Raw genomic sequence first — 22,781 nt, 5'->3', positions numbered from 1 at the left:
CTTCCCTGTCATTAATTAGATACTCTGCTTTAGCATATGTGACTATATCCCTTGCCTTCAAAGTGAATTAGTGGAGCAGACAAGAAGGTACTTGGTTGTAATCTCTGCACTTGGGAAGCAGAGGCAAAAGGGTCACAAGTTCAAGGCCTGAACTACATAACAGAGAAAAGTAGCTAAAATAATAGAGTTAGGCACTCATAAGACCTGGCAGGAAGTAGGCTTCTTCTTGGAGTTTTTGCGAGCAGGAAGAGCCTGTGCCTGTACTTAGAGAAAAGCAGGTCTTGTCAGGGGTACAAGGAAGGTCAAGGAGCTCCTGTAAATGCTCCCTCCCACCTCTGGGTGTGGAATTTGGGCTGGAGATGTTAAGAAAGACTTCCCAGAGTAACTACAGGAAAGGTGGGGGTTAGCCCATGGGGAGGAAGGGTGGCCAACCAGGGGAAGCAGTTCAGAAAGGCACAGTGGGAGCCGAGGAAACAAAGGGCTCCAGTAGTTTCCACAGAATATCTTTGAACTTCTATTATGCCCACCTTGACAGTTATTTTTCCCCTCCTGTCAGTGAGTGAGAGGGTTCTGGGAAGCCTCTCAGGCCTAGCTCACAGCCTCCCAGAGGAGGAGGTACTGGTTGGTTTGTTTGCTGTGTACCAGCTGGCGGTACTACCCAGGTTGCAGAACATTCCTGAAAGTCTCACAGCCTAGTGAGAGGCTGGCCCAGTAAAGGGCAAGACCTGTTTGCTCACCTCCAAGGAGATGTCAGGCATCCATGAAAAACAACAAAAACAAAAACGACTGCCCCCTGGCATCCCTCATCCATCGCCTCCACTTTTTCGCTGTGGTCTTGGGGGTAGACTTCAAGACTTCCCACTGAGAAAGTGGGCTAGGCCCTCTCTGGGAAAGTAAACTGAAGGCTCGGAGTCACACTTCCCCAGCTCTCCACCTCTGGCACCCTAAAGGAGACAGCCCTAGTCCTTGTGGTCCATATCCTACCTCCTAGTAGGAAAGGAGACTTAGTTAATAACTTCCAGCTCCTCAGAGAGCAAGCGAGAATGGTTCCGGGTGTGTGGAGAGAGAATACAGAGAGAAGGGAAATGCGAGACCTGGCCACAGCGGGCAGGACCCAGGGCTGGCTGTGGAGACGCAGAGTGAAGATGCAGCTGCTACTCCTCGTTGGGGTAGCCACAAGCAGATGTCTGCATGACGAGACCCAAAAGACTGTGCGCCTTCTCAGGCCCCACTTCTCCCAAATGCCCATACACTCCCGCTCCTCAATCCTTCCTCTCCCTGACTCCCATGATCCTCAACCCCTTAGAATCCAGACCTACTATACAAGAGATCCCGTATCCAATGAAGCTTGGGCTCCTGATGCGGATGAAATAAGAGGGGCATCTCGAGCCCTGGCTGCACTGAGAGAGACCACTCGAAGAATTCAGAGTATCCTTGCAGGTAAGTGAGGAGCCAGGAATGATCATGGAAGGCTGAGGGGCAGAGAGGTCCAAGACAAAGAGTCCGTCACAGCAAAGGAATTGAACTCAGATGATGAGATGAAAATGTCCTCTTGTCTCAAGTCATCCCAGTACAAGGACCTCTGCTTCTGAGTCGGGACCCCACACGATACTGCCATGCCGTCTGGGGAGACCCAGACACTCCAAACGACCACAGGTGAGCTTGTCACTGTGAACGTCTTCTTCAGAGACATCTAGAAAATGCCTCCAGCTCGTTTCTACACTTTTTTTTTTTTTTTGGACAGGTGTAGCCTCTTGAACCCAGGATACCAAGGAGAGAGTTGCCTCGGGGCAAAGGTGAGAGCAAGTCACCAGTCTTAGGGATCTGAAGGTCTCTAACCTACTTAGACTTCCCTAATACCTCAGCACATAAAAGGAACTGATCTCAGCTATGTGAACTTGTCCTCTTGTCATTTCTTCATAATAACGTACATTCCTTAGTTTCTTTCCGCCAACTCTCCTCAGCTACGTTAAAGCAGAGCTCTGGTGGCTGGGGGCACAAACTCTGGGTTTGTTTGGGTTTTTGTTTTTTGTTTTTTTTTTTACTCAATTTGAGCCCAGGTCTTGCACATGCTATTAGGTGCTCTGAGCTATACGCACTCAGCTAGCAATCAGTTCCAATTGGCTACCTCGATTGGTACTGAGACAGCCCACATTATCTCCTTCCTCCTAGCTTCCAGTTTCCATCCATCTGCTACGTTTATACGAGATTTCATTCCCTGACAGATACCTGATGCCCACCTGCGTGGTTATTCCGTGTGGCCAGAGCATGGTCTGCCCCAGCTAATCCAACCAGACGGCCCAGGAGTCCAAAACACTGATTTTCTCCTGTATGTGCGGGTCGCCCACACTTCCAAGTGTCACAAAGAGGTGAGGTTCCAAGCCCACCCCTTTTCCCTCTCTTAATCTGAAGTTTTGTAAGGAGGGGTATGGAAATAGAAGCAGATTTATTGAGTTGTGCTTTTGGGGGGGGCAGTTTGGGGTACGCTGACAAAGCTAGAATTTGGGACTAAGGACCTTCCACAAGGGTACCACCCCACCAGCACTCTCCAGAGGCCCTGCTCCATTTTCAGAAAGGCTCCATCCAGCTGTGCCGCCTCCCTCTCCTTTCTGTGCTACCTTCTCTTGTTTGCAGCCCTCTGTCATAGCTTATGCCGCCTGCTGCCAGCTGGACTCAGAAGACAGGCCCCTCGCTGGTACCATTGTCTACTGTGCCCAACATCTCACCAGCCCCAGCCTCAGCCATAGTGACATTGTCATGGTGACTACTGCATGGTGGACTGGGGGGTGGGGCCGGGGTGGCAGTCTCCCAGGAAGAACCTACTGAAGGTGGTGCCTTAGGCTCTACAGAGAGCTGGTTATGCAGAGGGCCTAGAGTCCTGCTACAGAGACAGCCCCCCGACACACACTCTGCAACCGCTTGTTCTTAGGGTACGCTACATGAGCTGCTCCACGCACTGGGTTTTTCTGGAGAGCTCTTCAAGAAATGGCGGGATTGTCCCTCAGAAGTCAGTGGTAAGCGGGAGGAACGAGGGAGTGGGCTTCCTGTAATGTCAACCAGGGGGAGTTCACCACCTTTCGATTCTACGTCACCCTTCCTAAGTTTTCCTTTTTCGAAGCCAGCCAGAGAGAACTGTTCTACAAGGAAACGAGTGACAAGGCGAGATGAGTGGGGACAACTGCTTCTCAGCACCCCAGCTGTTAGCCACAGCCTAGCCAAGCACTTGGGTGTCCCGGGGGCTTTGCTGGGTGCTCCTTTGGAAGAAGAGGTGAGAATAACACCCTGGGATGATGAGAGAAACAAGGAATAGCCAAATAGCAACCAACTAATTGCTGCCTTACCCAACAGGGCTCTCTGTCTTCACACTGGGAGTCCAGGTTATTCCAGGGCTCTGTGATGACGGCTACCTTCGAAGGTGCCCAGCGCAGTCGACTTGACCCAGTAACGCTCGCTGCCTTTGAAGATTCAGGCTGGTATCAAGTCAACTACAGCACTGCAGAGCAGCTATTGTGGGGTCAGGGTAAGAGGCAAGAGATCTGCCGGGCAACACTTCCAACCCAAGTCAGCTTTGGGGGAGGATCCAGTCTGGAGCTATTCGCTACTAAGATGTAATTCAAACTGTAAGCAGTGCTGGTGCTGAGGGATGGGGTTTTATCCGCCCCCCCCCACAAGACAGGGTCTGGCTGAGTAGTTCTGGTCGTCCTGGAACTCCCTCTGTAGACCAGGCTGGGCTTGAACTAACAGATCCTCCTGACTCTTACTCCCAAGTGCTAGGATCAAAGCCGTATGTCACTGTGGCCAGTCTGAGGTTTCATCTTCGCATGTCTTCTTTTCTTATCGCACAAGCAGGCTCTGGTGTAGGATTTGGCCTGGTGAGCACATGCAGCAATGGGTCCTCAGACTTCTTCTGCACCCACAGGTGTGTATTGAGTGGGCAGGGGACTGTACAGCTGTCAGTGATCCCAGCATCATCTCTTATCGATCCCACACAGTGGGCTGGGCTGCCACTACCTGCACCTGGACAAGGGAAGCTGCTCCTCAGACCCAACGCTAGAAGGCTGCCGCATATACAAACCCTTAGCCAGTGGGGTGAGTGGACTACAGAACAGAGGAAGCAGGCCCAGGGAGAGTCGACCTCTATGGCCTTACACCAGTCTGCCATTTTCCCTACACTTCAGAGTGAGTGCTGGAAGGTGGAGAACGGACTCCTTGCAGGAGCAGAGAACCCCCACGGGGAGATCTACCATCCCTACAGCAGATGCTTCCTTGCCAACCTCACCTCCCAAGTGCTCTCCAAAGACAAGGGCAGCCAGCTCTCGGTGACTCCCACAGGCCGTTGCTATCTTCATCAATGCACACACAAGGGAACATACAAAGTACAAGTGGAGGGATCACCATGGATACCCTGCCTTCCGGGAAGGGCTATTCAGGTGAGAATTTTTTTTTCTTTCTTCCTTTCTTTTCTTCATTTTTGGTTTTGTTTTTTCGAGACAGGGTTTCCGTCCTGGAACTTGCTCTGTAGACCAGGCTGGCCCAGAACTAGCCACATAGCCCAGCGATCCTCTTAGCAATCATCCTGTCTTAGCCTCCCATACACTGGGATTACAGACATGAACCACCAAGCCTAATATTGTTTTTGGAAATCTTGAATTTTTATATTATATGTATTTACTTAGCAGTGCTGGGGATCAAATCTGGGGCATTGCAATCTCTGGGCTGTATCTTCAGCCTCCGGTCCACCTATCTTTCTCCCCCTAATTGTCTCCCTAGCCCACGACTGGGCCAGCTTCCCTAGAAGGTGACCCTAAACAAGTACCCGAGGCTGTAGCTTACACCCTACCATCCCCTTGCAGATACCTGGATACTATGGTCTTCTCTACTGTCCCCAAGGCCGGCTATGCTTGAGTAACGAAGGTACCAGTGCCATCACTTCTCCACCGAGGAGTTTTTCAACCCCAAACCTGCTATTCCAGCTGTCTTTAGGGCTAACTGGGACCCCAGGCTACACTCTGGGGAAAGAACAGAGAGAAGAGCTGGCTGAGGTGGTTCTGCAGGCTCTGGTGACAAGAGGTGGCACTGGCAGGTAAAGGGGACAATTCTACCTGTTTGGACAACGGGCCATAGAGAATGCGTGGGTCCTTTCTTCCGTACTCTCCTCTGCACTCTGCTCTCCTCCCTCTGAAACTACACTTAACTTTAGATGTTCTTCTACGCACTCCTCCTCCATCAGGTGATCTCACTGTCTGTTCAGGTGCTATTTCCACAGCCCAGCCATCACCTCGAGTCTGGTGTTCACTGTGAGTATGTGGAAGCCTCCAGGCTGCCAAGGGCCTTCCGTTGCTACACTGTACAGGACCCTGACTCTGACTCTTCAGGAGAAACCCCTCCAAGTACACTATGAAGAAGCCATCTTTACCACAGAATACAGCAAGTAAGATCGTGCCCCTGCTCTCAGATATTTGAAATCACGTTTGTTTGGGGGTTGTGTTTTTAAGATTTCCTTATTTGTATGTATCTGCATGTGTAACCTTATGACAGAAGAGAGCCTCAGATCCCACTACAGATGGTTGTGAGCTCATGTGGTTGCTGGGAATTGAACTCAGGGCCTTGGGAAGAACAGTGCTCTTAACCACTGAGCCATCTCTCCAGCCCCCTGAATTCACATTTGTTAGGCATGCATTTATGAATACCTTTTTCTAGACAAGGCAATGTTTATCAGTAAAGATGCCCAACATCACCTTGCACCCATCAAACATAATAGGACTCAATCCCTAGAACTTAGGAATTTCAATTACCTTGTTTTGTTTTTTGTCGGGGTAGGGGAGGGTGAGACAGGGTTTCACTGCATAGCCCTGGCTGGTCTAGAACTTACTTTGTAGACCAGGGTAGCCTTGAACTTACAGATTCATCTGCTTCTGCTTCCCCAATTGTAGGGTTTTGTTTTTGTTTTTAAAGACAAGATCTCATTTAGGATAAGGCTGGCCTCAAACTTACTGAGGATCTTGAGCTTCTGATCCTCCTGCCTCAGGAGTACTGGGTCATATGGTAAACATGAGCCATCACAGATCTTTTCAGCAGTGTCTTCCCATAAGCTTGTCATTATCATTAGGGTCTCCTTTCTGTACTTGAAGCTGTTGGAGACTTGGACCTTGGTTTCATACCCATGTTTTGGGTTCAACATCAGCTTTTACTGGGTTGTTTGCCCTAGTGCTTGATCCAAACAGGTTTCCATTCCATAATGCCTGAACACCCCTACAGGACAAACAGTGCCTTTCCTGTTCCTAGGCTGTTGACTTCCTCGGACCATAACCTCTTTGTGACTGACCAACTTCTACCCACGGGATTCTGCCTACTGTTGCTAATTCTGGTGGGTGCATTGGGAACTATGGCTTATCAGAAACGAGCTACACGCCAAGTGGGACCATCTACCACCTAATCATCATGAGAGATACATGTGCAGGTGTGATGCCAGCCAGCAAAATGGCTCAATGGGCAAAGTCACTTACCTGAGTTTGATTCTTAAGGAGCCACAAAGTGGCGAGAGAAGACCAACTCCTACAAGTTGTCCTGACTTCTGTGTGCACATTGTATGTAGCTCATGAGTACCCATATACAGACATATATGAACACATCCAGAACTGCTTAATTTTAGTACCTATTTATGTATGAGTGTTCTATCTGTATGTATGCCTGCGTATTAGAAGAGGGCATCAGATCCCATTACAGATGGCTGTGAGCCACCATGTGGCTTCTGGGAATTGAACTCAGGACCACTAGAAGAGCAGCCAGTGCAGCCAATGCTCATAACTGCTGAGCCATCTCTCCAGCCCCCTCTACTGCTTTTTTTTTTTTTTTCGAGACAGGGTTTCTCCATAGCTTTTTGGTTCCTGTCTTGGAACTAGCTCCTCTAGACCAGGCTGGCCTCGAACTCAGAGATCCACCTGCCTCTGCCTCCCGAGCGCTGGGATTAAAGGCGTGCGCCACCACCACCCGCCCGGCTTCTACTGTTTTTTTGTTTTGTTTCATTTTTCAAGACAGGGTTTCTCTGTGTAGACCCTGGTGTCCTGGAACTTACTCTGTAGAACAGGCTGGTCTTGAACTCAGGAGATCTACCTGTCTCTGCCTCCTGAGCGCTGGGATTAAGGCCCTCACACACACACTTAAAAATAACTGAAGATCTATTTATTGTAAATCCTGTTCTACTTTCCTCAGAATGCCTCTTTGCCAGGATATCAACTCTTCAATCGTTTTGCCATATATAAAATGTGGAGTCTTATGGTGAAGAACTCTCCTTTATTTTGATACTCCCCCACAAATCAACAGTTTAATTTGTGAAGCATCAGTTATTTTCAGACTGTTGTGGACCAATGGCAGAGCAGGAACGTTTGCCACCAGCCCTAAGTGCATCACACGCGCTTTAGAAAAGGTTGCTGCTATTCGATGTTTCTCTAACATTCATTGCTCTTTGGAGTCAAACAATGCACAGGATCAAGTAATTATTTTCCTCTCTTGATTTTCCTTAATTTAGTAAATCATCACTGGAAAAATCCAATAGTTGGGACATCACATTTAATACCAGAGTTGTGTGAATGTGGTAAAACCAGCTATCTGGGCCAGCAGTAGGCCTGAGTTATAAAATACAGGTTCATTTACTTATAGTAACAAAAGTCACTAAATTCTTGAATTTAGACATCTCCCGCTAAAGCAGGTACGTGCCATAACCAGATTTGTCTAAATGGATGACATTTACAGAGTCCAGGTGGCATCACTAAGTTAAAAACAGTGCCGGCACTCATCATGAAGTTCACACGATTTTCTTCCCCCAGGGGCAGGGTCTCTTTGTAGCACTGGCTGTCCTGGAACTTGATATGTAGGCTAGGCTGCCTCTGCCTCCTGGTGCTGGAGAAAAGGGCACACCACTACCCCAGCAGTCAGGCACATCTCTAAGTGACATACTCCTGGTGCTGGAGGAAAGGGCACACCACTACCCCAGCAGTCAGGCACATCTCTACGTGACATACTTGCACTCAGTTGTCACTACAGTCATGGTCTTTGGCTTGATCAGACATAGTTATCTTCTTGATCTGCTTGGCTATCAGTCTTTACCGGCAGTGGCAGCTACTTCTTGGTAAAACTTTGCCACAAAATCTGGCTCACTGACCTCCAGCTGTCTGACAAATTCATTGCGCTCCTGATCAGCCCAACCTCGAAACCACTGATCCCAAAGCCGTAGCTGACACTCAAAGATACACGGTGGCCGGTTTGCCCCAGATACACTAAGCTGCTCCAGACCATCCAGCAGAGGCTGCAGCTTTCCAGGCACTGCCTTAGCTACCAGGTCTTGTAGAAAACGTTCCCGCTGGGGACCCGACCAACTGGCAAACCAGTGAAGAATACACTTCATCTCCTGGGAAGTGATGTAAGACATTGGAGGAGGGGACGAGCCGGCAATGTCATCTGGCACCGAAGGTAATACAGAAGGGAAGGATGGTTGCATTGACGAAGATGACGATTCCAGTGGCATCCTGAAACAAACACACCTGTTAATACAGTCTATGGCAGAGAGCAATCCAAACATAACCTCCTAGGCAGCAAACCCTAGTGCACCCAATTGATAGCCACCCATTCAATCTAGAGGAAAACAACAAGACACTTCTTTCTTTCTTTCCTTCCTTTTTTTTTTTTTCCGAGACACGGCTTCTCTGTAGCTTTGGAGTCTGTCCTGCTCTTGTAGACCAGGCTGATCTCGAATTCACCAAACCCGCCTGCCTCTGCCTCCCGAGTGCAGGAATCAAGGCAAGCGCCACCACCGCCTGGTTTATTTCATTAACATTTATTTACATTTATTTGATGCTAAAGTTCTTCACGCGCTGGAAGTTTTTGTTAGCATTAGTTTCTCCTGAGATGGTTTTGTTCTTTGTAGCCCATCCTCCAGTTGGGGAACAGTTCCTTTTCAAAAGTGAAGATCCTTTTGACATGACGTGGGTTAATCTGACCGTATTTTGGGTGCACCGCTCTGGATATTGTCAATGACCATAGAATCTACTTCAAAGCTTGTAGTTCTGCATTGTCAAGCATGTGTAGCAAAACTTCAGCACTTTTGGGGACCACCAATCACAAGTCTAGCCCTACTCTTACCAACTCTACTGAAATACTGCCAAAAGGACAGATTCCTTAAAGGGACATCTTTCAGGTACTTGGTAGCTCTTTAGGTACATAGGCCTTGATGGCTTGGGCAATTTCACATGTGTTTTAATGTGAACACAGACACCTAACCTCTTGGTTTGAATAATTTGGAGGTAGAGGTTTCTGGGTCAAGAGTAGAGTAATCATTGTTACAGGTTACCTCAAGCAATCTTAGAAAAAAAAATCTTGCTCCCTGCCTCAGCCTTCCATGCGTTGGTGTTAAAGATTACAGGCATGTCAACACATCCACCCACAGCCTCTCTCCCCACATCCCTTCTAATTTTTGGGTAGCCTAGGCTGAACACATAGCTAAGGATGGCCTTGAACGGTGACAGCCCACCACACCATTCCCAGGGTGCTAGGAATAGAAGCCAGGGCTCCTGGCATGCTAAGAGAGCACTCTACCAGTTGGATCTCCAGCCACCACTACAAATCTTAAAACAACCAACTGAGGGGTTGGGGAGATGACTGCTCAGCATTTAAACGCACTTCCTGTCCTTTCAGAGCACTGCCTCCAGCATCTGTGGGACACGCATACACTCACAGACAGACACAGACACTCAGCGTCTGCGGGAGACACATACACCCACACTCAGCGTCTGCGGGACACGCATACACCCAGACAGACAGACACAGACACTCAGCATCTGCGGGACACACAGACAGAAACAGACACTCAGCGTCTGCGGGACACACATACACCCACAGACACAGACACTCAGCGTCTGCGGGACATGCATACACCCACAGACAGACACAGATACTCAGCGTCTGCGGGACACGCATACACCCACAGACAGACACAGATACTCAGTTAAAAATAATAAAAGCAGCCGGGCAATGGTGGCGCACGCCTTTAATTCCAGCACTCGGGAGGCAGAGGCAGGCAGATCTCTGTGAGTTCGAGACCAGCCTGGTCTACAGAGCTAGTTCCAGGACAGGCCCCAAAGCCACAGAGAAACCCTGTCTCGAAAAACAAAAACAAAAAAAAAATATAAATAAAAGCAAGCTGGTCAGTGGTGAAGCAAGCCTTAATCCCAGAACTTGGAAGGCACAAGCAGGCAGATCGGATCTCTGAGTTCCAGGCCAGCCTGGTCTACAGTGACTTCCAGGTCAGCCAAGGCAACACGGAGAAACTCTATTCTGAAAACCAAACCAAACAAACAAAAATACTTGTTCTATCTCTCCTACTTCTGTTTCAGGTTAGGTTCACATTTATCCACTCTAAAATCAAAGTGTATAGTTTTATAAACTTTGGTACAACTGCTCCCAGACTGTTCTGTAGTTATCAACAGTGTGGGGCCATCCGTAGGCCAAAAGCCTCCTATGCAATGTGTACACAGCCTCTGAATTTTGTCAGAATTGTTTTTATTTTCTATGACGTCCTTAATAAATTCTGTACAGCACCAATAAATTCAGTGTAGGATGAGTAAAGGCCTTGCCTCAAGGAAGGTAATAGCTGATAAATCAGAAGTTACACTTGCAAGGTTCTGAAAAAGGTCCCTTTGGTTTCTTGACTTAGGCAGCCAAGGAAGGGAGATACTGGTGCACATGCGTCTCTGAACCGTTTTCCTTACTGGTTTATACCTATATGTGCTCATGCATCAAGTGTCAGCCAACCTCATCCAAAATGTTTAAGTCCTACAGTTTGTATCTCTAACTACGAAAACCTTCAACCCTCTATGACCTAAATTATTACTTCTGTTCCTTCTGCTTTAAGTTGGATGATTTGTATCGACAAAGAAAGGAATCCCTAAAGATCAGTTCAAGTCCCGGTTCAGGGTGACTGCCATTTTCAAAGAGACCCTAAGGAATAAGTTCTTTCTAAAACTTCTCTTTTTCGGGGAAAGGGAATTTTTACAGGGTCTTGCCACATGGCTTCAACGGTAAACTTAAATTCAATGTCATTAATACGTTTACTGCCTGGGAAGCTACTTTTTCCCACGTTTGGAAGCCGCAAGCCCTCAAGTATTCCTCAGACCGAGTGGCGAGGATGTCGAGGATGCGGGACCACAGGAGTTTCGCCACGGGAGCAGGAGGGTTCCCCAAAAGGAAACCTGCAGACAGACACCAAATCTTATCTGGACAAGGAGGGGCTTCTTTACCTGTTAGTTACCTCCCCTTTCCTCTCAAAGGGCGCCCAGAGATCACTAGAGTCTTTCAGCTCCAACTCCCGCAGTCTCTTCCATATTTCCTGAAAACCCTAAGCAGAGCCAGCCCAGTAACCCACGTACTTCCGGTCTCAAACCAGCCCCAAACACCCAAGTGCCCCAGCGCCTCATCCCCCAGGTCCGAAGATAGCCGAATATCTCCGATTATGGTTAAACCCGATTCGAGGGCTTCCGAATAGATTCGATCAAAGCCTCGGCAAGACGAAAACAAACGAGCCTGAACGCAAAAAGGGAGGGGGCGGCGGCTGGGCAAATAGAAAGAGCCGATTGGTACCGATGTGGAGACGGAAACGACCGAACAGTTCCGGAGGAACCCGGGGAATTCTGAGCAGTAATAGAGGGGTAGACTATGGCAGTGGGCGGAGCCAATTCGGTACGTTCGAAGGGCGTTAGCGGAAATTACCGAAGATGCCCGAAGCCGTCGGGACGGACCCGAGTACCTCACGCAAGATGGCGGAGCTGGAGGAGGTGACTCTGGACGGGAAGCCTCTTCAGGCTCTGCGGGTGACCGACCTGAAGGCCGCACTGGAGCAGCGAGGCCTAGCCAAGAGCGGGCAGAAGAGTGCCCTGGTCAAGCGGCTCAAAGGGGTGAGAAGTCAGCGTTGCCGAGGTGTCGGAGGGGAGCGGACCCGGTAGAGACGAGTCTCCGCCGCGGCGCAGGCGCAGTGTCCGGGCTCGGCGCGAGCTCTCTCAGGCCGCCAGCGCGAGCCTGCAGATCCACGCGCACGGTGGTTGGTGTGGCTTGCGCTGGAATAGAGATAACGCCGGTTCCCGCCTTAACGGCAGCAGCGCGAGCCCAAAATGGGAGGGTGCGCGCTACTCTCCCGGAGTGTCTTAAGCTCCTTCCTTCTTCCCCCACCCCCTCCTTGTTTGTGTCTGTGTTTTCGGCGCATGCGCTGCAGAAGGAGTTAAATCCCTCTACAACCACCGGTGTGGCTGGCCTTAAGGGGGCGAGTAGGGCAGGGTCCGAGTTAGGGGTACAGTTGGGCGGATAGGGTTGGTGTCTCTAGCTGCAATAATACACATGGGGTAGGGTAAAAAATGTCCGCTTGATTAGATTAAGACCTTGGATGAAGGGAAACCTTAATAGACTTGGTGAAAGACGGGTGTCTAATTTATAGGGAATCGAGAAGCAGTCTGGATAAGAATTTGGTGACTATTAGTGTAAGAGGTGAGACAGATTAGGCAGGGATTTTCGTATCGGTTTGAGTAGATGAGAATGGGTTCGACCTGAGGTATACCATATTGTGTATCGGTTTGATGTAGATGGAGGGAAGGGGAGATGGACTTGTGTAGTTAGAGTTCCTTAGGGTACATGGCTGATGGTGCGGATTGGGACGAGGTTAGTTCAGGGTTTGAGTTGACAGACCGTTGCTTATCCTGAAGCTGACAGTTTGTGGGTGGATGTGGATTAAGCCAAGCCACAGATGACAAAGTCTGTGGTCAATTTCTTTTTGAATTTTTAATACATTTGATTAGTGTGGATGTCACTCTGCTGAAAATTGTGCCCGTTCAGTTAATTTTAGTTCTGAATAACTAACCAAGTAATAGTCCGACCCTAATCAGCCTCACGGGTTCGTGTAATTTAAAGCTTGTTTGAGTATTTGGATTGCCGCCCTCCACCCCCACCCCGCCGCCCCGTATTACCAGATTTAAAGTGTCTCCTAGTCAAAATTGCTGACAATAATTGGGATTCTAGTACTGATTCTGTCACTTCTGCTAATTTTTTTTTTATGACATAGCCAGGTCGCTGATTCTTTGTGTGCCTGTATTTTACATCTGTATATTTGGGAGCGGTAACCATGGCTACCTTTAAGGGTCTCATGAAGATGCATGAGAACAGTATTAGTAAAGGGCTTTTAAGCTCCATGAAAGGAGTATGGTATAAATGTATATTTAAGTGATTTAACATAATGAAAAGGCTGTGGGAGAGGTAGAAATCTGGGCTGCTTTTTGGTCCCCCCTCCTGGTTTCTGATTTTTGCTCTTCTTTATGCCAGGCTCTAATGCTAGAAAATTTACAGAAACACTCAACACCCCATGCTGCATTCCAGCCCAATTCACAGGTAAGAAAAAGGGTTTGTTTAGATAGAATGGGCTGTTTGGAGAAAATTGGAAATAGAAGGTGTTGGATCTTCCATGCTTATCAGAAGCAGTATTTTCTTAAATTATTTTTATTGCAAGTGTTCTCGTATTAGACAGTTGCTATCCTTTTCTTTTTTAAGGTTCATTTTTATTTTATGTGTATGAGCGATTTGCCTGCATATATATCTATGTATTGTATGTATGCCTGGATCCCACAGAAGCCAGAGAGTATGCTGAGTCCTCTGGAACTGGAGTTAGAGACAGGTGTGAGCCACCACCATGTGAGTGCTGACTTGTACCTGGGTCCTCTATAAGAGCAGCCAGAGCTCTTAACTGCTGAGCTCTCTCCAGCTTTCAGACAGTTGAATTCTAATCAAGACTAATTTTGCATAAAGAGTAAAAAAAAAAACATATTAGAGGAGCTATAATTTTGGATACTTGCAGTGTAGCATGCCAAAAGGTATAGCTCTGATGAAGTGTGCCACAAGAATCTGAAGTCATTTATTTGCCATTATTTGGGGAAAAGTTGTCTTTGAATAGGGATGTGAAATAAAACACCTGTTACTAACAACTCTTATTGACATAGTTTTTTTTTTAAGAAATTGATTCTGTATTAAAAATTCCTTATTTCTAGCGCTAGCTGCTTAACTATATACAGTTACTCTTAGACATCCCTGAAACCTTTGTCACATAGGACAAGGAACTTAACATTTGAAGGCCTCATTTCCTTACCTGTAGTAGGAAAAGTAGTTGGACTCAGCTCTTAGTTATGCACCTGTTCTGCCTTGATAGCTGGGCGAAGACACTTTATGCATTTTTGTTGTTACTGTTTTGTTTTGGGAGAATGAGACAGAATTTCTCTGCAGCCATGATGTCTTGGAGCTCCCAATGTAGCCTATGCTGACTTTAGACTCCGGGCAGTCCTCCTACCCAGCTTCCCTGGTGCTGGGATAACAGACTTGTGCCCTGCCCCCAGCTTTCTACATATGTTTTATTTTGAAGACAATATTCTATAGTTAAAAGCAAAATATAAATGTCTAGACCATATCGTCTATTAGAATGCTTTTCATCTTTTAAACATTCCTTCATTTAATATGCCATACACTTAAAGGAAAATGCAATGGTGACTGGGCCCAGGACTAGATGAGGTCCCAGGATACTGTGGAAAATCTTCTGTTCCCTTGTTAATACCTCATTAAGCTGTGAGTCCCATAATCTAGTCAGGTTTCTGAGGTTAACAAGCATGGAAAAAAAAAACCAACTGTGTAAGGGGCTGGAGAGATAGCTCAGTATTCAAGAGTGCTTGTCACTCTGATTCAAATTAGAGTTGATTCCAGCACCTCCATTGTAAACATCTGTAACTTCAGTTCCATGGGAGCCAACCCTTCTCTGACCTCCAAGAACTTGGCTGAGCACACAGACACACATACACACATCCATCTAAAGGTATGCGTGCATATACCCATAAGTGAAAGCTGAAGAGATGCTCAGTAGCTAAGAGTACTTGTTGCTCTTTAGAGGACCCAAGTTCTGTTCCCAGCACCTACATGATGGCTCTCAGCCGTCCTTAACTCCAGTTCCAGGGCATCCCATATCCTCTTCTGGCTTTGAACACCAAGCATACATGTGATGCACATACATCCATGTAGTTTAAAAAGTCATACATATAAAATAGAATAAATAAATAAATCTTCAAAAAACAATTTAAAAAAGAAACTACTTAGAATAGTCAATTCACAGTTGTATTTTTGGATCATTTGATTTTGCAGGAAACATACTTGTTTTCTTACTCTTGGAACTCAACAGTTCATTGATGTCCATTGAGTACTGAGAGACTCCCATACTGTAGGTGAAAATAAGTAGTTACTTTTAGAAAATATGATGGAAAACATCGGAAGTATTGGATTGACTTGCCTTTTTTGGAGGTCTGAAGACATACAAGAAGGACTTGAGGGAGACTTGTAAAGAGAGAATGAAGGGCAGAAAGAATGATGTGGGAGTGTTATAGATGGGGGAAAGGATTAACCCTGGATTGACTTTGTTTTGAAGCAGGCTCTCTCTGCATTTCCCTGGCTACTCTGGAATTTCCAGAGATCCTCCTGTCTCTGCCTCTGCCTCTAGCTCCACCTCCCTAGTGCTGGGATTAAAGGTATGGGCTACAGTGCTTGGCATGCCAAAAACTTCTTACTCAGAGAAAACAAAGCTATTTGGTTGGAGTTTTTGAGGCAGGGACTTCTCTGTAGCCCAGCCTCAAACTATGGCAGCTCTCTGGCCTCAGCTCCTCTCGTGGTATGATTGCAGATAAAAGCCACATGCACTCCCCTTTCTGTGGTTTATTTTGTTTATCTTTTAATTGAAGTGGTGTTATAAGTGTCTCGAGTATTGAATGTATATTCCTATCTTTGGTCTCTTAATTTCATTTAAATACTATGCTTATTTTGTTGTGTTTTTATTTTTCAAGATAGGTTTCTCTGTAGCTTTGGAGCCTATCCTGGAACTAGCTCTTGTAGACTGGGCTGGCCTTGAACTCACAGAGATTCACCTATCTCTGCCTCTGGAGTGCTGGAATTAAAGGCGTGCCTGACAATACTATACTTTTTTATATTCATTTTGTGTGGATGAGTGTTGTGCCTACATTTGTGTGCGTGCACCTTGTGTATGCCTGATGCTCTCCGGTGTCAGGACAGTGGAAACCTGAAACTATAAATGGTGAGGGTTTGAAGCCAGGTCCTCTGGAAGAGCAGCCAGTGCTCCTAACTGCCGAGCCGTCTCTACAGCCCCGCACTTGAACTTTTAAGATATGTAACAAATTTTTTTCTGGGTTGGTGGAGCTTGATCTTTTGAAGAAGCTATGACTTTTTCTTCTCAGATTTACTTACTTTTTAAAACTTGTTTGATTATTTATTTATTTGTTTTGGTTTTTCAAGATACAGTTTCTCTTGTATAACAGCCCTGACAGTCCTAGAACTCACTCTGTAGAGAATTATTTATTTTGTTTTTAGGAGTGTTTTGCCTGCATGTGCACTGTGTCTGTACCTGGTGTCTGTAGAGGTCAGGTCCCCTGGAACTGGAGTAACAGGTGGTAGTGTGGGTGCTGGGAACCAAACCTGGGTCCTCTGCAAGGGCAATAGTAGCTTCTAACTGCTGAGCTATCTCTCCAGCCTGGCATTTATCTTTTTTTTCTTTCTTTATTTTCTTTTTCTTTTCTTATTTTATTTTGTTTTTTCGAGACAGGGTTTCTCTGTAGCTTTGGTGCCTGTCCTAGAACTAACTCTTGTAGACCAGGCTGGCCTCGAACTCACAGAGATCCACCTGCCTCTGCCTCCCGAGTGCTGGGGTTAAAGGCGTGCGCCACCACCGCCCGGCTGGCATTTATCTTTTTTTGAGATGGGAATTCACTTATAGACCAGAGTGGTCTGCTCAGTAGATATCACAGAGATTGGCCTGCTTCTGCCTCTCCTCTAGTGCTGGGATTAAAGGCATGCATCATGCCTACTCTTCTTATTTTTAAGGAAAATGGTAGATTACTTTTAGATAAATTCTAATTTATATAAAAATTTAGATGAAAAGGCATAATTTGGGCTGAGGCTATAGCTTACTGTAGGGCTCTGGGTATTATTCCTCCCTCCCCCATACACACGGGGCCAACAAGAGGATCCGTTGTGATAGCACACCCATACTACTCAGACTGACGGTGCTAACGCCTAAGGATTTCAAGTTGGAAGCCACCAGCCTGGACGATGTAGAGAGACCTACTTTCCAAAAGAAGCATAGTCCCAAAAATTCTTCTTTTTATCTGTGCACTAACATTACTCTTTGGACTGAATATTTTAAATAAAATATTGACGTAGTTTCTCATTTTTGCCATAGAGCTATTTATTCTGATGTTTTGTATAGAATGGTTTAGAAAAAGCCTTCCATCTGGGTGGTGGTGGCTCCTGCATTTAATCCCAGCACTCAGGAGGCAGAGGCAGGTGAATCCCTGAATTTGAGGCCAGCCTGGCCTGCACAGTGAGTTATGGGACAGCCAGGGCTACATAGAGAAACTCTATCTTAAAAACCTAAAAAAAGAAGAAGAAAGATAAATCTTCCAAGAGTTATGTTTCTTGGATTCAGATACATGGAGTAGACTTGCTCCATGGAATTTCTTTGCATTTCCCTGGTATACTGTCTTAGACTGTTTTCTTTATTTAATCTCTCATTAAAAGAGAAAAGTCTTACATGTTTAGAAACTATCAGATTTTACTGTTTATAGAAATTATTTAAATAAATTCACGTTTCTTTATAAGGTAATTTGCTTTTGTTGCTTTTAATAAAATGTTTCATAATCATTTTTAGTTTTATTTATTTATTTTTAAGGCAAGGTTTCTTTGAGTGCTTTTGGCTGTCTTCTGTAGATCACGATGGCCTTGAACTCACAGAGATCCTTCTGCCTCGACCTCCCAAGTGCTGGGATTAAAGGCATGCACCACCACCACTGCCTGGCTTTATTTTTAATTTTTTAAAGCTTTTTTAAGGAGTAAATTTTTGCCGGGCGGTGGTGGCGCATGCCTTTAATCCCAGCACTTGGGAGGCAGAGGCAGGCGGATCTCTGTGAGTTCGAGACCAGCCTGGTCTACAAGAGCTAGTTCCAGGACAGGCTCCAAAACCACTGAGAAACCCTGTCTCGAAAAACCAAAAAAAAAAAGAGAGAGAGAGAGTAAATTTTTTTAATGACTTATTTTTATTTTATGTGCATTGGTGGTTTGCCTGAATGTATGTCTTTGTGATCGGGACCTTTGTGAGCTGCCATGTGGGTGCAGGGACCTGAACCCAGGTCTTCTGGAAGAGCAGCCAGTGTTCTTAACTACTGAGCCATCTCTCCAGCCCTCATAATAATTTTTAAAACATTTTAACATATTAAGCTTAAATTTGTGATAAACATTTTAAAGCATTCTTTTTTTTTTTTAAGGGGTTGGGGTGGGTTAGAGCAGTAACTCAGTAATTAAGAGTACTGGCTGCTCTTCCAGAAGACTCGGGTTTGATTCTCAGTGTCCATGTGGCAGCTCAGAGGTAAATGTATCCATTCCCAGGGCATCTGATACCTTCCTCTGAACTCTGTGGGCATTTACACATGTGCTGCACAAACAGTCAAAGTGCCCATACACGTAAAGTAAATTTTAAAAGCTTTCAATAATTAAAACAATTCATTATTAAGAAAAACTTGGAAATAAAAATGTTATGTAGCTAAATTAACCAAACCCAAAGTATGTACATGACCATGAGCTTCTCTGCAGTTAGAATAGCCATTGTGAAGCCATGGAACTTCACATTGGATTATATGCTTTAACTGTCTAAATATATTTTTATGTGACTTTCCCATGAGGAAAAAAAACCTTTAAAACTAGAAAAACATCTTTGTATCTCTTCATGACTCAGGTATCTGTTACCTGCATGCAGACTTCTAATCACCTAGTAGCTGCCTCCCTTAGACTTTCTTATCCCATTTCCTCTGCATAGATTGGGGAGGAGATGAGCCAGAACAGTTTCATCAAGCAGTATCTGGAAAAGCAGCAGGAGCTCCTGAGGCAGCGTCTAGAACGTGAAGCACGAGAGGCTGCAGAGCTTGAAGGTAAGCCCGGCTGTCACTTCTAACACGGTCTTTGCTTTAATCTCTGATACCAAGTAGATGGGTCTCACTAATTTCAGGAATAAGTCGGGTGAAACTGCTGCTCATTTGCTTTCAGTGTTTTGTGAAGCCAGATGAGTTACAGTTTGACTGTGTCAGGGAAAGAGATGCTTAGTTTGACCGAGTAAAAGGAGTTGGAAGTCAATGCCACCATTTAGATGAGGTGGAGCTTAGCGCTCGTTTTTGTTCAGTGTTCTTTTTGGTATGTGTGTCTGTATCTATAACTTTGCCTGCCGTCCTTCACTCCTACAAATCCCACATGCTGAGCCCTTCACTCCCGCCCTGCCCCGACCCACTGTGTACTTTGCAGAAGCTGAGTCGGAGGACGAGATGATCCATCCTGAGGGAGTGGCTTCCCTGCTGCCTCCTGACTTTCAGAGCAGCCTGGAGAGACCAGAGCTGGAACACAGCAGACAATCGCCCAGTACGTATCTCCCTCCCCACTGCGCTGTTTGTCATCTTGCGTAGTTGGTGGGGGGAGGTAGTGATGCCTCCTTTCATGATAAGCCTCCATGAAAGTCTGAGGAAGTTCTGTAAAGCTGATGTTTGATGTCTGTTTTTAGAGAAGTTATGTCCTTTTTAAAATGTGGTTCTACTTACATGTTAACTACTCAGTATCTTATCAGTTAGTATGATTTTTCTCTGTACCTTTTCCGTCTTTTATACATCTTTGAATTCAGCAACAGTCACAACTTTCATCTCTTTATTTGTTGTATGTATACATGTAGCCACCACTCCCAGATTTGACATCTACTGTTTACATGCCGGTTGTATACCAGGTATGTACTTGGCCCCAGAATATACTAGAAGAAAAGATGTCTGTCATAAGGAAATTTAAAGTCTAGTAAATAGATGGGTATTGATAAAATCATTATGTATACAGTTATACCGAGTGCTGTTAAAGGCAATGCAGACTGTTTTGTGAACATAGTATGAAGAACTTTAACCTAATTTGTATAATTGGTTCAAGTAAGATTGAGTTTTTCATGTGATAGTAATACTAGGTTAAAAAAAAGTGAAGAACCTTTGAGACTTATTTTATATAAGGTCTTAAGTTGGTTATTAGTGTCTATTTTTTGATCCTAGTCTTAGTCCTTGAGGGGAATTTTTAGAAATTGTTTATTTTTATTTTATATGTATAAATATTTTGCTTACATGTGTGTGTGTGTGCATCTCATGTGTGCCTGGTGCCCAGGGGAGCTATAAGAGGGCGTTACATGCCCTTGAATTGGAGTTAAAGGTAGTTGTGAACTCACATGTGAGTGCCAGGAACTGAACCTGGGTCCTCTGTAAGAGTAGTAAGTGTTCTTAACCACTGAGACACCACCATGCCTGTTTTATTTTGTTTTCAAGACAGGGTAACTCTGGCTGTCCTGGAACTTGTTCTGTAGACTAGACTGGACTTGAACTCACAGAGATCCACCTGTCTCTGCCTCCTGAGCACTGGGTTTAAAGCATGCGCAGCCATTCAGCTCTCCCTGCCCCTTTTTTTGAACCACATGTAGTCTAGTCTAGTCTGGCTTCCAGCTCACTGAGTAACCAGGAGTTACCCTTGAACATGAATTACGGTATGCTCCATCACATCCTGCTTTATTCAGTGCTAGAGAGATCAAACCTAGGGCTTGGTGCATGATGGGTAAGTATTCTACCAGCTAAGCTATAAACCCAGCTGAAAATTCTGTTGATAATAAATTTCTTTGTTTATGGATCAAACCCAGAGCCTAGCACATGTTAGGCAAGTGCTCTGTCCCTTTGGAATTTTATGTGTAGGGGTGTTTTGCTTTTGTGTATATCTGTGCTCCATGAGTTCAGAAGAGGGTATCTGATCCCATGGAACTGGAGTTACAGACTGTTGTGAGCCACCATATGGGTGCTGGAATTGAACCCAGAAGAGCAACCAGTGCTCTTAACAGTCCATCTCTGTAGCCCACCCTCCCTTACTATATTTGGGGTCAGAGGACAACTTGGAGGAGTTTGTTCTTGGCACCATGTGGGTTCTGGAATTTGAACTCGGGTCATTAGACTTAGTCTCAGTTCTTGCTGGCTATAGACACTTTTCTTTCTGCGTGTATGCGTGTTGCCAGCCCCCCTGGAAGCTTTTAAATTTAGCACTGACAATTTTGAAGTGATTAAAAAGTTCTTCGGGGACCTCTTTTCTCCCCAAATAGGGAAGTAGTTAATTCTCAATTGGTTTGTATGTTTGTTTGTTTTTCAAGACAGGGTTTTTCTGTGTGTAGCCCTGGCTGTCCTGGAACCCACTCTGTAGACCAGGCTGGCATCAAAGTCACAGAAATCCGCCTGCCTCTGCCTCCAGAGTGCTGGGATTAAAGATGAGCACCACCACTGCCCAACTGGTTCACCCTGCTCTTTACTGCTTTTCTTTTCCCCAGATTATAAATCCAAAAGGACAGGGAGAATCTCTTACAAATGAATTGTCACCATTCTCAAAGTCATGGAAATATGTATTGGAATTTCTGCTGGATACATATTTCTGTTATTAGAGTATATTGGATGTTAGTACATGTATTGTCTGTTGGTAAAGAGAATAATTGCACATAAAACTTTAAAAATGAAAGATAGTAAGTATATGACACAAGTGATACACATATACCATACTTTTTTTTTTAAGATTATTATTTTGTAGTTTTAATTATGTGTATCTGTTTACAAGAGTGCATTGGATCCCCTGGAGCTGGAATTACAGGGGGTATAGCCACCTGACATGAATGCTGGGAACGAAGCTAGGGTTCTCAGGAAGAGTGGTATATGCTCTTAACCACTGAGCCATCTCTTTAACCCTCTTCCATAGGGTTTTTTTTTAAAATTGCATTCATTTATTTAGTGTGTGTGTTTGGATGCTCCAGTGCTGCGGCTCACAGATGGAGGTGACAACTTAAGTTGACTCTCTCCTTCCATGATTTCAGGGTCTCTTTACCCACTGAGCCATCTTGTCTGCCCTTTGTTTTATTTTGATTTTGTTTTTCTGAAACTGGGTCTTTCTGTAGCCCTGGGACTTGCTGTGTACCAGGCTGTTTCAAACTCACAAGGATTCATCTCCCTCTGCCCCTTGAATGCTGAGATTAAAGGTGTACACCGCTTTGCCCAGCTGTTCTGTTTTTTAAGACAGGGTTTTACTGTGTAGCCCCAGGTTAAACTTAGTCTTGAGGTCTCTGTTCCTTGCCTCTCAAGTGCTAACATCATCAGAGTGAGAGATCTGGGACTGCTCTTCTGGGCGATCTAAGTTTGATTCCCAGCATCCACAGGGCAGCTAACAACCATGTGTATCTCCAGTTCCAGGAGATCTGATACCCTCTTATGGCCTCCACAGGCATCAGGCACACAAATACTACATAGACATACATCAAGGCAAAAACACTTACATACATAAAGTCAAAAAAATAGTGAACAGGGGGCTGGAGAGATGGCTCAGAGGTTAGGAGCACTGACTGCTCTTCCAGAGGTCCTGAGTTCAATTCCCAGCACCCACATGGTGGCTCACAACCATCTTTAATGAGAACTGGTGCCCTCTTCTGGCCAGCAAGCATACAGTCAGACAGAATACTGTATACATAATAAATAAATCTTTACAAAAAAAAAATAGTGAACAATCTCAGTACTGGAGGAGTAATTAGAGATTGTCTCGAGGCAGAGATACAGATTTGAAACACTCCT

The 22,781-nt window shown here is 45.5% G+C and overlaps 3 protein-coding genes across 7 annotated transcripts in view; 2 read left to right on the top strand and 1 right to left on the bottom strand.

Annotated features, from left to right (window-relative positions):
- The first annotated feature begins 1,081 nt into the window (after positions 1 to 1,081).
- Cirop (ciliated left-right organizer metallopeptidase) lies at positions 1,082 to 6,436 on the top strand. Of its 2 annotated transcripts, none has more exons than XM_075949619.1 (14): positions 1,082 to 1,440; positions 1,572 to 1,656; positions 1,745 to 1,796; positions 2,226 to 2,369; positions 2,500 to 2,760; positions 2,930 to 3,014; positions 3,123 to 3,268; positions 3,349 to 3,520; positions 3,850 to 3,919; positions 3,993 to 4,089; positions 4,179 to 4,430; positions 4,854 to 5,083; positions 5,252 to 5,431; positions 6,286 to 6,436. In XM_075949619.1, exons 1-14 carry the CDS (start codon positions 1,086 to 1,088, stop codon positions 6,434 to 6,436), a joined length of 2,280 nt encoding a protein of 759 aa, XP_075805734.1. In that variant the 5' UTR covers positions 1,082 to 1,085. The 2 variants fall into 2 exon arrangements, with proteins under 2 accessions (XP_075805734.1, XP_075805735.1); XM_075949620.1 differs by having other exon boundaries at positions 1,563 to 1,656; positions 2,635 to 2,760.
- Positions 6,437 to 7,858: 1,422 nt separating this feature from the next.
- On the bottom strand, positions 7,859 to 11,893 carry C15H14orf119 (chromosome 15 C14orf119 homolog). Of its 2 annotated transcripts, none has more exons than XM_075949087.1 (3): positions 11,761 to 11,893; positions 7,983 to 8,525; positions 7,859 to 7,941 (listed from the first exon to the last, which is right to left on the bottom strand). In XM_075949087.1, exon 2 carries the CDS (start codon positions 8,522 to 8,524, stop codon positions 8,096 to 8,098), a length of 429 nt encoding a protein of 142 aa, XP_075805202.1. In that variant the 5' UTR covers position 8,525; positions 11,761 to 11,893; the 3' UTR covers positions 7,859 to 7,941; positions 7,983 to 8,095. The 2 variants fall into 2 exon arrangements, with proteins under 2 accessions (XP_075805202.1, XP_075805201.1); XM_075949086.1 differs by lacking the exon at positions 11,761 to 11,893 and adding an exon at positions 11,292 to 11,427.
- Acin1 (apoptotic chromatin condensation inducer 1) overlaps positions 11,808 to 22,781 on the top strand; it is a 42,628-nt gene continuing 31,654 nt past the window's right edge. For 2 of the 3 annotated variants that reach the window (XM_075949082.1, XM_075949081.1), the window contains exons 1-4: positions 11,808 to 11,945; positions 13,357 to 13,422; positions 18,941 to 19,052; positions 19,420 to 19,533. In XM_075949082.1, coding sequence (XP_075805197.1) covers positions 11,808 to 11,945; positions 13,357 to 13,422; positions 18,941 to 19,052; positions 19,420 to 19,533 — 430 coding nt within the window. The remainder of the gene's footprint in view (positions 11,946 to 13,356; positions 13,423 to 18,940; positions 19,053 to 19,419; positions 19,534 to 22,781) is intronic. The other variant, XM_075949083.1, reaches the window with a different exon arrangement.

The sequence above is a fragment of the Microtus pennsylvanicus genome, chromosome 15 (assembly GCF_037038515.1).
Source record: "Microtus pennsylvanicus isolate mMicPen1 chromosome 15, mMicPen1.hap1, whole genome shotgun sequence".
NCBI lineage: Eukaryota > Metazoa > Chordata > Mammalia > Rodentia > Cricetidae > Microtus > Microtus pennsylvanicus.
This window is presented reverse-complemented; position numbering and strand designations above follow the sequence as displayed.

Coding starts and splice junctions, on each gene's coding strand:
- Cirop (XM_075949619.1), top strand. CDS start 1,086: ATGCGAGACCTGGCCACAGCGGGCAGGACCCAGGGCTGGCTGTGGAGA. Junction 2,370..2,499: donor CTTCCAAGTGTCACAAAGAG/GTGAGGTTCCAA, acceptor TGACAAAGCTAG/AATTTGGGACTAAGGACCTT. Junction 2,761..2,929: donor GCCATAGTGACATTGTCATG/GTGACTACTGCA, acceptor GCTTGTTCTTAG/GGTACGCTACATGAGCTGCT.
- C15H14orf119 (XM_075949087.1), bottom strand. CDS start 8,524: ATGCCACTGGAATCGTCATCTTCGTCAATGCAACCATCCTTCCCTTCT.